Consider the following 15,417-nt stretch of genomic DNA (forward strand, 5'->3'; position numbering starts at 1 on the left):
TTCTGTGACACAGGGCCCTACTGGTTCTGAGAACCAACTCCCCATCCCATCCCATCCTATCCCTCCTCTCATCTCCCACCAACCATCAGTCACAGACACCGGGCCATACTCACTCCTAATGGATCTCTGACTGTGTCTGAAGAATTGTTAGATGAGATGAAGGAAATAAGTTTGCAGGTCACCTAAATTCTGTTTGGGGGATGAGTTTAATTAGAACATATAGCTTTCTAGCACAAAAGGTGTCCGAAAACAGTCATTGTGCTTATGAATTTTGGACAAATACTAGTTGTGTAGGCTACTAGGTAAAACACAAATCCAGCGTAATGAAGATATGTCGAGGGCTGCCTGGTATGCTACTGTTTATGGTGCTATGGCTGTTCACTGCGCACACCTATAGCAGGTGAAACCTTTAGTCACTATAGGCTATCAATAACCCTGGCACGGCCAGAATCACAATCTATCCATAGAAACATATAGAACTAAGTGTTGAATCGCTTGTCATTGATATTACACACTAAATATAGCCTAGCTCCGTACCCAAGAAAAAGGCGGCAGCATTGGGGTAAATAAAAAATACAACGTTTTTCAAAGGAAGTAGCGCCCTCTAGAGCCACCATTGCAGACTGCATAGGTTTTTTCCATCAATTTGTGCAGCAGATATTTTCAAGTCTATGATATGCGCCAAATTGTAAGTATCTGCTAAACAACGTATTAACTCGACTAATTAACAAAATAACGAATCTGAATTTTCAGACCGATATAAAAGTGACGTTGAAGTAAACCTTCAATAACATTTCAGGACAAAATGGAATTCAATGGATTCAACGATGGATTCTAACAAGATGTGAAAGTCATAATTTTGGTGTAACATGCTTGGCCAATAAACATCCTTCATCATCATCTGCTTCGGCCTGATGAAGCGGTCAATCTATTTCTCGAGATTGATTAACGTTCCTTATAGCCATCTACGCTCAACTCATCATGCCTAATTGTTTACAATCTGTTCGACGAAACATGGCTGCTGTCAAGTGAGCTGTTGATGGTGTACCGAACAGTTACAATTCACTTATATGTTCTCTTTAATGACTCATTTTAAATATTTTAATTCATAACAGTGTATTGTAACGGGGATAGTTTCAATAGTTTTCGTTTTACTTTGGAACGGTCACAGATTCCTTCACCCGTGATAACGCGCCAGTTAGCATCACTAGCTAGCTAGCTCAAGGAGAACAATGACGGCAAGCTCATCGGGTGGAAACACCTGTCTCACTGCTAAAGGTTTGGACATTAGTCTCGCAGCCCTGCAAAGACAAGATCCTTACATCAACAACATTGTAGATGTGGCGAGTCAAGTGGCGTTGTATACTTTCAACAACCGATCAAATGAATGGGTGAGTTAAGGGATGCTACCGCTGCTCTGTTCGCGCTCCCTTCTCTTTTCAACAAAGTTGCATGTTAAGTAACATCTTAGCGGACTGATATGGATGCCACATTATAAACTAGTTTGCCAGGTTGAATTCACGTGGTTTTGGGAGATGTGGCTAGCCATAGCTATTATTCCAAGAAGCTAGAAAGCTAGCTAGCTAACATCACCCTATATCGCTTTCACGTCCCAGTCGGAACTAGGAAACTCAAATGTCCGACTTGCTAACTGGTTGGACGCGGCACGTGTATAACCAACCTATTAACGAGTCGGACATGATCTAGTTCCGACTGACACGTTAACTTGGCAATAATGCCAGACCCACTATCTGCATTCGAGATGTCGCTGATGAATATGTCGCGTTTCAAACTGGGAACTCTGAAAAATACAAGGTCAAATCATGTCAGTGATTTTTTTTAGGCCGGAGTTCGAGTTGGATGACCGTTCAAATCGATTTTTCCCAGTCCGAAAGTTTCTAATTTTATTTTCCGAGTTCCTAGTTGTTTTGAAGGCGGCATATCGCCCACGAAGCACTGATTCAAACTCACACGAGACAGCTCAGCAAGCGTTTTGTCAGAATCGGTTTGTGACTCACAAATTATCGAGTTTCGCACAGCAACTCTCTTAATTTACTACCGTTAAGGCCGATAGCGATGGAGTTGAGGATTAAGTGTTTTCAAGATGCATCTTTCCTAAAACACCATGTAGAGAGGTCGCTAAAAGGCTCAGCATTGTCAATCCGACGTCTGTAGTGGCCATACAGCATTTACTGTTGTGCGGCCTCTGCAGAAGTCAACGCAACATGCGCTTTGCAGAGCTGTTGTCAAGTTAGTTTGTGTTTTATACAGGAACTCCCGCCCCCACCTACATCAACCAATCATGTCAATGTTGAGATGTATGCAGCCCTCCACATTATTGCAACGTATGGAGCTTAATTTGTCTGGAGGCTCCACAATTGCATCTCACCCTCCATTCGAAGCCTCCGTCCACATTAACCGGATCAAACATAAATAGTCTTTAAGTGCATGTTTGAGCATGTGTCTATACTGATAGGATGGAAAGGGAGCTCAGCTTTCTCCATTCAATCATTTCCTTAACATTTATAACTATTTCACAATACTGACGATGGATCAGCTCCTAGAGAGATATTACCACCTTGAGGCAACTTATTCTAATGTTTACCCTACAAAAAGAGCTAAATCACAGATTTGGCACGTTATTGTGCATGTTAAAGCCAATTTATGCTTGATCCAAAATGTAGTCAGAGGTTCCTATGGAAATGCGTCATACTCATGGTCAACAACTCAAACGCACACATAGTACACATTGCCCTCCAGCTAGTTATTATTGTTAGATGTGGTGGACAAGAGTATTTATCACATTGCTACTAGTTTGTAAACAGCTGACAGTTTTCAGACTGAATGTTGACATGGTAGCTAACTAGGTCAGTGAATATCAGCCACCTGGAACCAAATCTGGTGTGTTTGCTTCTGGATTCTGTCAATTCCAAGGTAACACAATGATGTTGAGACTGATTTTTATCACTTAAAAATTGTGCACCAAACAAATGTAACAGTATAGCTTCCGTCCCTCTCCTCGCCCCGAACCAGGGACCCTCTGCACACATCAACCAGTCACTCACAAAGCATCGTTACCCATCGCTCCACAAAAGCCGCGGGCCTTGCAGAGCAAGGGGAACAACTACTTCTAGGTCTCAGAGCGAGTGACGTCACCGACTGAAACACTATTAGCGCGCACCACCACTAACTAGCTAGCCGTTTCACATCGGGCCACACAAAAACGAATGATTGCAAAGTTAAACCATACAACTCTATGTATGAGGATGATTTTTAAGAATATTTGACAATAACACATTTACTTGATGAAAGGTACAACGTTTGGTGACATTAACAGAACGACGGTTTGTGCTGTTTGTGCAGTCATTCTGTTACCCAACTTAACATCTGTTCCTTTAAGTAAATGTGTTTTCTTTGTGCTTGTGTGTAGAGTTGTGTGGTTTAACTTTGCTGTCATTAGTTGTTTTTTTGTTTGGCTTACATTTTAAAGTGAAAAATCTGTCTCTCGGAATCATTCTGTTATCGTGGAATTGCCCACTTGGTTCTGAGGGTGGGGGTGACGGTGGTGAACCCCTCCCCTTTCACAAATAAATGAATAAAATATTCAGGTGTAGGAGCACCCCAAAATAATGATTGGTCCAAATAGTCAGTGATGTAAAACCATGGCACCGGTAGAAGTTTGCTTCATAACCCTCATATCCCACAGCCTACGTAACAGTTTGCTTCATAACCCTCATATCCCAAAGCCTACGTAACAGTTTGCTTCATAACCCTCATATCCCACAGCCTACGTAACAGTTTGCTTCATAACCCTCATATCCCACAGCCTATGTAACAGTTTGCTTCATAACCCTCATATCCCACAGCCTACGTAACAGTTTGCTTCATAACCCTCATATCCCACAGCCTACGTAACAGTTTGCTTCATAACCCTCATATCCCACAGCCTACGTAACAGTTTGCTTCATAACCCTCATATCCCACAGCCTACGTAACAGTTGGCTTCATAACTCATATCCCACAGCCTACGTAACAGTTTGCTTCATAAACCCTCATATCTCACAGCCTACGTAACAGTTTGCTTCATAACCCTCATATCCCACAGCCTACGTAACAGTTTGCTTCATAAACCCTCATATCTCACAGCCTACGTAACAGTTTGCTGTGAATGTTAAGGAGAGATCGATGAAGACTCTGTTCAAGCAAATCCCTTTTCATGAACTCAACCCGAATCAGTTACTGTATGTTGTTTTGCAGGAGAAGACTGACGTGGAGGGGACCCTGTTTGTCTATACAAGGTATGATGGGTCTTTTACGATGCCAGCTAATTACTGTCTCTATGTACTTCCCCCTGAGCTTTGAATGTTAGTGGGGGTGCATCCCAAATGGCACCCTATACCCTTTATGGTTGGACCAGGGCCCATAGTCAAATGTGTAGTGCACTATATAGGGAATAGGGTGCCATTTTGGGACCGGACTCTGTGTGTACTTCAGCTGTGAGCTGAGAAGCCTGCCTCCATCAGGTTAAATGTAATGGGCTTAGTGGGTTAGCTACGTCAGCCCTCCCTTTGAACAGATTGGGTATCACTGAGTAGACTATTATGGTCTGTAGCCTCGAAGAGCCATGATTACTTCCACACACCCTATCCCACCCAGGAAATAGGACGTAAACATGTAGCACCATTCTGTTTTCTGTTAGGCCTACTTGAATATGTAACACCTTTCTGTTTCCTTGTAGGACTACTTGAACATGTAGAACCTTTCTGTTTTCTTGTGGGCCTACTTGGACATGTAGAACCTTTCTGTTTCCTTGTAGGACTACTTGGACATGTAGAACCTTTCTGTTTCCTTGTAGGACTACTTGGACATGTAGAACCTTTCTGTTTCCTTGTAGGACTACTTGAACATGTAGAACCTTTCTGTTTCCTTGTAGGACTACTTGAACATGTAGAACCTTTCTGTTTTCTTGTAGGACTACTTGGACATGTAGAACCTTTCTGTTTCCTTGTAGGACTACTTGAACATGTAGAACCTTTCTGTTTCCTTGTAGGACTACTTGAACATGTAGAACCTTTCTGTTTCCTTGTAGGACTACTTGTACATACATTACCACTGTCGTTCTTGTTCTCCTAAGAAAATACACAAACTCGGATGCGTGCATGTAGTCACCAGTTCGTTTCCAGTCTGTTAGCGCGTTACACTGGTTATTCAACTTGTATGTAATGTAAAGTACCTCCCTCCTGTGTACTTTAATATTAACTCTGGTATAAGGCCTGTGTAATGTAAAGTACCTCCCTCCTGTGTACTTTAATATTAACTCTGGTATAAGGCCTGTGTAATGTCAAGTCCCTTAATTAAGGACCAGAAAAACATGCGTTTTTCTATAATTGTTTTGTTCCATCTTTGAAATGCGAGAGAAAGGCCAGACATTAACATAGGAGCCTAGGTGTAATTTAGACTGGCCCAGTGAAGAATTACCTCACTACACAACCTTTTGCATCAAGTCAGCCAGGAGCCAAATGTGCCACATTGGTCAATTTATACATTTTCAAGTACATAACTATAAAGAACATACAAAAATGCTATGCTAATAAAAAATACAAGTTTACACACCCAGGAATGTCATACATGATGGATCATTAGCTTCCCTACAGAAAGCTAATGGGGCGGCAGGTAGCCTAGTGGTTAGAGCGTTGGAGTAGTAACCCAAAGTTTGCAAGATCAAATCCCCGAGCTGACAAGGTAAAAATCTGTCATTCTTCCCCTGAACAAGGCATTTAAACCACTGTTTCTAGGCCCGTCTTTGAAAATAAGATTTTGTTCTTAACTGACTTGCCTAGTTAAATAAAGATTAACCACATTAGAAAGACATCTAGATGGCTAGGTGTGGAGCCAGAGACAGCTGTAAAGCCAGTTCCTACGTTTTAATATACAAATGTATTTAAACTACACTACATTTTATATCTGGGCCCCTCAGAATGACAAATCAGAGCAGATCAGTACATTATTTACCTTCAGAGGTGAATGTATCAAACCAGTTGCTGTGATAAGTGTTTTGTTGTTGTGCACTATGCTCCAACAATAGCATGGTATTTTTTTTCTGTAATAGCTACTGTAAATTGGACACTGCAGTTAGATTAACAAGAACTGAGGCTTTCTGCCCATATAAGACATGTCTATGTCCCGGAAAGTCTAGTCACCTTATCGCCTATTGAGTAACAACTGTCCCGGTTTATGGACACTGATCCTGTAGAGGTTAACTCTTTCTCTTCATGCCTTCCTGTTTGTCCTCAGGCTAGCATCTCCCAGACACGGCTTCACCATAATGAACAGGCTGAGTATGGAGAACCTGACTGAACCCATCACTAAAGACCTGGACTTCCAGCTGCAGGATCCGTTCCTGCTCTACAGGAACGCTCGCTGTAAGTCCCCTGCACTATTCAGCCTACCTACATAGAACCAGGGCTCGCTGTAAGTCCCCTGCACTATTCAGTCTACCCACATAGTACCAGGGCTGTTAACCCTACCTAGTCAGAACCTGGGCTCGCTGTAAGTCCCCTGCACTATTCAGCCTACCTACATAGAACCAGGGCTGTCAACCCTACCTACTCAGAACCTGGGCTCGCTGTAAGTCCCCTGCACTATTAACCCTACCCACATAGTACCAGGGCTGTCAACCCTACCTAGTCAGAACCTGGGCTCGCTGTAAGTCCCCTGCACTATTCAGCCTACCCACATAGTACCAGGGCTGTTAACCCTACCTAGTCAGAACCTGGGCTCGCTGTAAGTCCCCTGCACTATTAACCCTACCCACATAGTACCAGGGCTGTTAACCCTACCTAGTCAGAACCTGGGCTCGCTGTAAGTCCCCTGCACTATTCAGCCTACCTACATAGTTCCTGGACTGTTAACCCTACCTACTCAGAACCTGGGCTCGTTGTAAGTCCCCTGCACTATTAACCCTACCCACATAGTACCAGGGCTGTCAACCCTACCTACTCAGAACCTGGGCTCGCTGTAAGTCCCCTGCACTATTCAGTCTACCCACATAGTACCAGGGCTGTTAACCCTCCCTACATAGTACCAGGCCTCGCTGTAAGTCCCCTGCACTATTCAGCCTACCTACCCAGTACTGGGCATTTCAATACCTTGTGAAACATATGAAGGCGTCAACGAACTGCTTCCAACCCCCTCGGGTCTTGTACCGCTTATGTGCCGGAGGTGTGTTGACATCACCACAGGAACTATGTTCCCGGAGGTGGTGTGTTTACATCACCACAGGAACTATGTGCCGGAGGTGGTGTGTTTACATCACCACAGGAACTATGTTCCCGGAGGTGGTGTGTTTACATCACCACGGGAACTATGTGCCGGAGGTGGTGTGTTTACATCACCACGGGAACTATGTGCCGGAGGTGGTGGGTTTACATCACCACGGGAACTATGTGCCGGAGGTGTGTTGACATCACCACAGGAACTATGTTCCCGGAGGTGGTGTGTTTACATCACCACAGGAACTATGTGCCGGAGGTGGTGTGTTTACATCACCACAGGAACTATGTTCCCGGAGGTGGTGTGTTTACATCACCACAGGAACTATGTTCCCGGAGGTGGTGTGTTTACATCACCACGGGAACTATGTGCCGGAGGTGGTGTGTTTACATCACCACGGGAACTATGTGCCGGAGGTGGTGGGTTTACATCACCACGGGAACTATGTTCCCGGAGGTGGTGTGTTTACATCACCACGGGAACTATGTTCCCGGAGGTGGTGTGTTTACATCACCACGGGAACTATGTTCCCGGAGGTGGTGTGTTTACATCACCACGGGAACTATGTTCCCGGAGGTGGTGTGTTTACATCACCATAGGAACTTTGTTCCCTTAGGTGGTGGGTTTACATCACCACGGGAACCATGTTCCCGGAGGTGGTGGGTTTACATCACCACGGGAACCATGTTCCCGGAGGTGGTGGGTTTACATCACCACGGGAACCATGTTCCCGGAGGTGGTGTGTTTACATCACCACGGGAACCATGTTCCCGGAGGAGGTGTGTTTACATCACCACGGGAACTATGTGCCGGAGGTGGTGTGTTTACATCACCACGGGAACTATGTGCCGGAGGTGTAGGCCTGTAGATGTTGATGTTTGCATTCCAGAACATATTTATTTCAGTCCTGCTTCACGTCTCAGGAGATTTACGTTTGATTAGACCAGAACTTACATTTCTAAAAAGAGCTTGGATGTGAATCATGGTCAATACTACTGGAGAGTTCAGCATAGTTTAAACAGATTGAAGATGCAGCTAACTTTCTACCATGTGGTGTAGTCCAGGAATCCTGGCCCATCATGGAGCACTTCATTTAAATGAGAACTATTTGCGGAGTGCATATCAGACCTGGGTTCAAGCACTATTTTAAATCTTTCTACACAAACGTATAGCGTATCCCCTAGCCTGGCTGGAGTGCCTGATGGGTGGGATTTATAGCTTGGGGACTATTCAATTAGAGCTTGTCTAGGTTAACAGACTATTGAGCCCAGATAAAGTGGTTGAAATTACCTCGAATAGTGTTTGAACCCAGGTCTGTTGCACGCTGAGAAAGAGACTCAGTGCTGCAGACACACACGTACCCTGAGGAGAGGAGCCTGGAGCCTGGAGCCGTCTCTAGTCTAGTGGCTGTGGCCCCACAGGTCCATATATGGTTCAGAGGTATTTTTGTGGCAGTAGTCCCGGGTTTGAGTGCCTCTGTGCCGGTTTTCTACCGCAAGTGTCCTGCCAACAGCAGAGAGCCAGCCAACCAGCCTACTACGTTAGATACAAACCAACCTGTCATTATAAGTGGGACACACTACACACACACACTGATGCACACATCATTCTCAGTGTCAGGCAGGTGGAATGCTTTGTTTTAAGATATTGCTGGACTGCTCGGTCTAATTATTAGACATTTACACACAAACACAACTATACGGGGGGTGACAAATATAGCTGAGTTATTTATATGTGATGTTTAGAACAACACACGTCCCTCAACATGACCTTTCACGAGAGGTCGCAGAATCTTATCACTAAACAAGTGTTTGGTTATGGGGTAGTGGTGGAAGAGCCAGCCAGGCCAATTTAGAATGTTGTCTCAACTGTGACATCATTGTGACATTGACAGCAAGGGTTCCTGTTAGCCGGTAAAAACCGGTTTTTGGACGAAAAAAAATCGTATATATATATTTAAATAAACTAAATTGGTGCCGGCCAATTGTCTGGGAGGAGAAGAAAACATCCCATTGCAAAATAATGCTTTAAGTCTATTCATTGTTAGAAAAACATTTGACTGGTTGTGATTATTGGTCTATAGGTTAATTTGCATAATTTTGTGGAATTAAATTGGGGCGTTTGTACAGTATTCGTTATCTATCTTATTTATCACACCATACAAATCTGTCAGACAAATCTGTCAGTATCTCAAACAGAAAATGCACAGTCAACAGAAGTCTTCTTCAGCGCAGTATGCATTGTCTTAACATACAGTATCTCAAACAGAAAATGCACAGTCAACAGAAGTCTTCCTCAGCGCAGTATGCATTGTCTTAACATATACTTCATTGTTTTGATACCTGAGTGTTTGATAACACATCATGAGGCATGTCTTACCTTGCTTCAGAGTAGCCTAGTCAACATCTGTGGAGGCCATTCTTATATATCAACTTTCTTTCATTGTCCAGTAGCCAAAAGCACAGACCTGGTTATATTAGCAGCCCGTGCTAGTTGTTGCATATTAGATCTCCCCTCGTTCTAACACATATTTTCATATCTGTCACATGGAGCTGCTCTCATGTGCATGGCCCAGTTGACAATAGTGTTTTCTCCGCTATCTGCATTATGGAAGGAACATCCGTGTGTAGCCTGCTGCCTTGTGCACGTTGCTGCGCTGGTAATGGGAAGAAATAATGGTTGATAATAACTGGTTTAATGTATCCGAGGCCTACTGGTGGTATGAATCTGGGATCTATCGTCCCACAGCTGTCCCAGAGTCTGTTTGGAATAGGCCATATTTCTGGGATCTATCGTCCCACAGCTGTCCCAGAGTCTGTTTGGAATGGGCCATATTTCTGGGATCTATCGTCCCACAGCTGTCCCAGAGTCTGTTTGGAATAGGCCATATTTCTGGGATCTATCGTCCCACAGCTGTCCCAGAGTCTGTTTGGAATGGGCCATATTTCTGGGATCTATCGTCCCACAGCTGTCCCAGAGTCTGTTTGGAATAGGCCATATTTCTGGGATCTATCGTCCCACAGCTGTCCCAGAGTCTGTTTGGAATAGGCCATATTTCTTTCTCGACAAGCTGACAATAGAATAGGTCAACTTTTCTACTATGGGGGATAGTAGTTTGACGTAGGCTAGTGATTCCCTTTATAGTGCACTACGTTTGACCAGAGCCTATGTGTTCTAAATAGCACCCTATTCCCTTTTATAGTGCACTACGTGTGACCAGGACCAGGCCACTCTATAAGGAATAGTGTGCCATTTGGGACACAGACATATGACAAGTCTTTGAGGTTGTCCTTACCTCCTGGTCGTACGTAGGTGTACTCCATCTCTGTCTCTGTGATGAGCATCCCCTTGGCTGGCCCAACCTCCGGCTCCTCTTGAAGACGCTCATGTTTGGGTTTACGCTGGAACAACCTGCCCAACATAGTCCCTCTGAGACGATAGTCTAGTAGTGGTGTGGTGGAGCTGCTACTAGGGGACAACGTTTAGACCACGTTTCCTCTGGTACTGCTGAGGTACCAGTCTCCTGTTTTTCTTTTGGTACTGCTGAGGTACCAGTCTCCTGTCTGTCCTCTGGTACTGCTGAGATACTAGTCTTCTGTCTGTCTGTCTGTCCTCTGGTACTGCTGAGGTACTAGTCTCCTGTCTGTCCTCTGGTACTGCTGAGGTACTAGTCTCCTGTCTGTCCTCTGGTACTGCTGAGGTACTAGTCTCCTGTCTGTCCTCTGGTACTGCTGAGGTACTAGTCTCCTGTCTGTCTGTCCTCTGGTACTGCTGAGGTACCAGTCTCCTGTCTGTCCTGTGGTACTGCTGAGATACTAGTATCCTGTCTGTCCTGTGGTACTGCTGAGATACTAGTCTCCTGTCCCCGTCTGTCCTCAAACAGTACTGTCTTCTCAGAGAGACTGTCTGGTGTGAGGCTGGGTAATGTCTCAGTCCTTCCCAGAGAGAGTAGTATATGAGTCTAACCAGAGTAGTCCCCTGTAGCTACTAAGCTAAGTGGTCTCTCCTCTGCTCCTCCAGAGATCTCTCTCCTCGCTTGTTCTTAATTTTCCCAGGGCTTGGAGTGTCTGTCTGGTCCTTTTTCCAGGCGGTGACCTTTAGCTTGGCTCTCCACAGGCCCAGGCAGGCAGGGTACCCAGCTCAGGGGGCAGACAGGATGGCAGCAGGCAGGCAGGGCAGTGCAGGGCACACAGCTCAGGGGGCAGACAGGATGGCAGCAGGCAGGCAGACGGACACAGTAGCAGCCCCAACCTTAAGATCCAGCTACTCAGACCCGCTGTCCTCACTGACTCAGTTACTCTCTCACTGTAGTCTTGTCTCTCTGTCAGTCAGGAGTCAACATGCTCTAGTCTACCGGCTGGCCTTCAGTCCCTCAGTCTCCGCCCTGTCGTCCCACCTCACTCTTCCCTCCTTTCTCTCTCCTTTCTTATCTCGCCCCCTGTCCTCTTTTCTTGGGCCGACCGACGTGCCAGAGCGTTATCTTCCTACGCGGCCTATTTGAGGCTGCCTGAGTTCTCACTGTGATGGTGACAGGAGAAGTGTTCCTGGTCTGCCTGTCAACGGGGCTCCTGTCTCAGTCACGCTGAGTAGAGTAGTGGCCTGGCTTCCAACTCCCACTGCTGCACCACCTAATGAATGGGTCCCAGCCTGCCCCTAACCCTGGGTAACTGCCACAGAGACATGTTGTGCTTTCTCATAGCACGTATCTGTCTGTAATATTGACGTTGGCTCCACTGACTAGTTATTAGACTAAGAAGGTAATGAGGTCATGGTGACAGAACCCAGAACCTTCATTTCATCCTTAAACGATGTCATGAATCATGAACTAAACATCATGAGGAGATTTAACACAGGACTTTAAAAAAAAAAGTATTTTATCTTGGATTTCATCCATGATAGTCCACTCGGTAAAAGTCATCACAGTTTCCAAGAAGTTAACGTGGTCTGGCATGAGTCATGACTGATAAAGATGGTGCATTTTAATATAATGGCTGTAGGTAATCCCACTGTGTCTCAATAGTGGAATATGTTGTGCTCTGCTGAACACAGCCCAGCCACCTCTTCCTGGAACCTAGCGGTATGTCTTCCGTTCCTGGGGATGTGAGGAATCATCCTGGATGAGCGCTGTCCCAGTAGGAGAAAGGGTTTGCATGTAGCACCTTCTCCACTGTGGGGGGGTTAATATGTCTCACCTTCTCCACTGTGGGGGGTTTATATGTATCAACCTCCCACAGTGGAGAAGGTGCTATGTCTCACCTTCTCCACCGTGGGGGGTTTATATGTAGCACCTTCTCCACCGTGGGGGGTTTATATGTCTCACCTTCTCCACCGTGGGGGGTTTATATGTCTCACCTTCTCCACCGTGGGGGGTTTATATGTAGCACCTTCTCCACCGTGGGGGGTTTATATGTCTCACCTGCTCCACCGTGGGGGGTTTATATGTAGCACCTTCTCCACCGTGGGGGGTTTATATGTCTCACCTTCTCCACTGTGGGGGGTTTATATGTCTCACCTTCTCCACTGTGGGGGGTTTATATGTATCACCTTCTCCACTGTGGGGGATTAATATGTAGCAACTTCTCCACGGTGGGGGGTTAATATGTAGCACCTTCTCCACTGTGGGGGGTTAATATGTAGCACCTTCTCCACTGTGGGGGGTTTATATGTAGCACCTTCTCCACTGTGGGGGGTTTATATGTCTCACCTTCTCCACTGTGGGGGGTTTATATGTCTCACCTTCTCCACTGTGGGGGATTAATATGTAGCACCTTCTCCACGGTGGGGGGTTAATATGTAGCACCTTCTCCACTGTGGGGGGTTAATATGTAGCACCTTCTCCACTGTGGGGGGTTTATATGTAGCACCTTCTCCACTGTGGGGGGTTTATATGTCTCACCTTCTCCACTGTGGGGGGTTATTATGTAGCACCTTCTCCACCGTGGGGGGTTTATATGTAGCACCTTCTCCACTGTGGGGGGTTTATATGTAGCACCTTCTCCACTGTGGGGGGTTTATATGGCTCACCTTCTCCACTGTGGGGGGTTTATATGTAGCACCTTCTCCACTGTGGTGGGTTTATATGTCTCACCTTCTCCACTGTGTGAGGTTTATATGTAGCACCTTCTCCACTGTGGGAGGTTTACATGTCTCACCTTCTCCACTGTGTGGGGTTTATATGTAGCACCTTCTCCACTGTGGGAGGTTTATATGTAGCACCTTCTCCACTGTGGGAGGTTTACATGTAGCACCTTCTCCACTGTGGGGGGTTTATATGTCTCACCTTCTCCACTGTGGGGGGTTTACATGTAGCACCTTCTCCACTGTGGGGGGTTTATATGTCTCAGCTTCTCCACTGTGGGGGGTTAATATGTAGCACCTTCTCCACTGTGGGGGGTTTATATGTAGCACCTTCTCCACTGTGGGGGGTTTATATGTAGCACCTTCTCCACTGTGGGGGGTTTATATGTAGCACCTTCTCCACTGTGGGGGGTTTATATGTCTCACCTTCTCCACTGTGGGGGGTTTATATGTAGCACCTTCTCCACTGTGGTGGGTTTATATGTCTCACCTTCTCCACTGTGGGGGGTTTATATGTAGCACCTTCTCCACTGTGGGGGGTTTATACGTCTCACCTTCTCCACTGTGTGGGGTTTATATGTAGCACCTTCTCCACTGTGGGGGGGTTAATATGTAGCACCTTCTCCACTGTGGGAGGTTAATATGTAGCACCTTCTCCACTGTGGGGGGTTTACATGTAGCACCTTCTCCACTGTGTGAGGTTTATATGTAGCACCTTCTCCACTGTGGGAGGTTTACATGTCTCACCTTCTCCACTGTGTGGGGTTTATATGTAGCACCTTCTCCACTGTGGGAGGTTTATATGTAGCACCTTCTCCACTGTGGGAGGTTTACATGTAGCACCTTCTCCACTGTGGGGGGTTTATATGTCTCACCTTCTCCACTGTGGGGGGTTTACATGTAGCACCTTCTCCACTGTGGGGGGTTTATATGTCTCAGCTTCTCCACTGTGGGGGGTTTATATGTAGCACCTTCTCCACTGTGGGGGGTTTATATGTCTCACCTTCTCCACTGTGGGGGGTTTATATGTAGCACCTTCTCCACTGTGGGAGGTTTATACGTCTCACCTTCTCCACTGTGGGAGGTTAATATGTAGCACCTTCTCCACTGTGGGGGGTTTATATGTCTCACCTTCTCCACTGTGGGGGGGTTAATATGTAGCACCTTCTCCACTGTGGGGGGGTACATGTAGCACCTTCTCCACTGTGGGGGGTTTATATGTAGCACCTTCTCCACTGTGGGAGGTTTATATGTAGCACCTTCTCCACTGTGGGGGGTTTATATGTAGCACCTTCTCCACTGTGGGAGGTTTATATGTAGCACCTTCTCCACTGTGGGTGGTTAATATGTAGCACCTTCTCCACGGTGGGGTGTTTATATGTAGCACCTTCTCCACTGTGGGGGGTTAATATGTCTCACCTTCTCCACTGTGGGGGGTTTATTTGTAGCACCTTCTCCACTGTGGGGGGTTTATATGTAGCACCTTCTCCACTGTGGGGGGTTTATATGTCTCACTTTCTCCACTGTGGGGGGTTAATATGTAGCACCTTCTCCACGGTGGGGGGTTAATATGTAGCACCTTCTCCACGGTGGGGGGTTAATATGTAGCACCTTCTCCACGGTGGGGGGTTAATATGTAGCACCTTTTCCACGGTCGGGGGGGTTTATATGTAGCACCTTCTCCACTGTGGGGGGTTAATATGTCTCACCTTCTCCACTGTGGGGGGTTAATATGTAGCACCTTCTCCACTGTGGGGGGTTAATATGTAGCACCTTCTCCACGGTGGGGGGTTAATATGTAGCACCTTCTCCACGGTGGGGGGTTTATATGTAGCACCTTCTCCACGGTGGGGGGTTAATATGTAGCACCTTCTCCACTGTGGGGGGTTAATATGTAGCACCTTCTCCACGGTGAGGGGGTTTATATGTAGCACCTTCTCCACTGTGGGGGGTTTATATGTCTCACTTTCTCCACTGTGGGGGGTTAATATGTAGCACCTTCTCCACGGTGGGGGTTAATATGTAGCACCTTCTCCACGGTGGGGGGTTAATATGTAGCACCTTCTC

General features: G+C 46.1%; 1 protein-coding gene across 7 annotated transcripts in view; it reads left to right on the plus strand.

Annotated features, from left to right (window-relative positions):
- The first annotated feature begins 987 nt into the window (after nt 1–987).
- LOC139393292 (decapping mRNA 1B) overlaps nt 988–15,417 on the plus strand; it is a 25,025-nt gene continuing 10,595 nt past the window's right edge. For 3 of the 7 annotated variants that reach the window (XR_011629766.1, XR_011629769.1, XM_071141813.1), the window contains exons 1-3: nt 996–1,391; nt 4,258–4,298; nt 6,295–6,422. Coding sequence is in view for 2 of the 7 variants with exons in the window: in XM_071141813.1 (XP_070997914.1) it covers nt 1,233–1,391; nt 4,258–4,298; nt 6,295–6,422 (328 nt within the window). In the remaining 5 variants the exon portion in view is untranslated. Of the gene's footprint in view, nt 1,392–4,257; nt 4,299–6,294; nt 6,423–15,417 lie in introns of all 7 variants that reach the window. The other 4 variants (XR_011629767.1, XM_071141815.1, XR_011629765.1 and 1 more) reach the window with 2 other exon arrangements.

The sequence above is a fragment of the Oncorhynchus clarkii genome, chromosome 33 (genome assembly GCF_045791955.1).
Source record: "Oncorhynchus clarkii lewisi isolate Uvic-CL-2024 chromosome 33, UVic_Ocla_1.0, whole genome shotgun sequence".
NCBI lineage: Eukaryota > Metazoa > Chordata > Actinopteri > Salmoniformes > Salmonidae > Oncorhynchus > Oncorhynchus clarkii.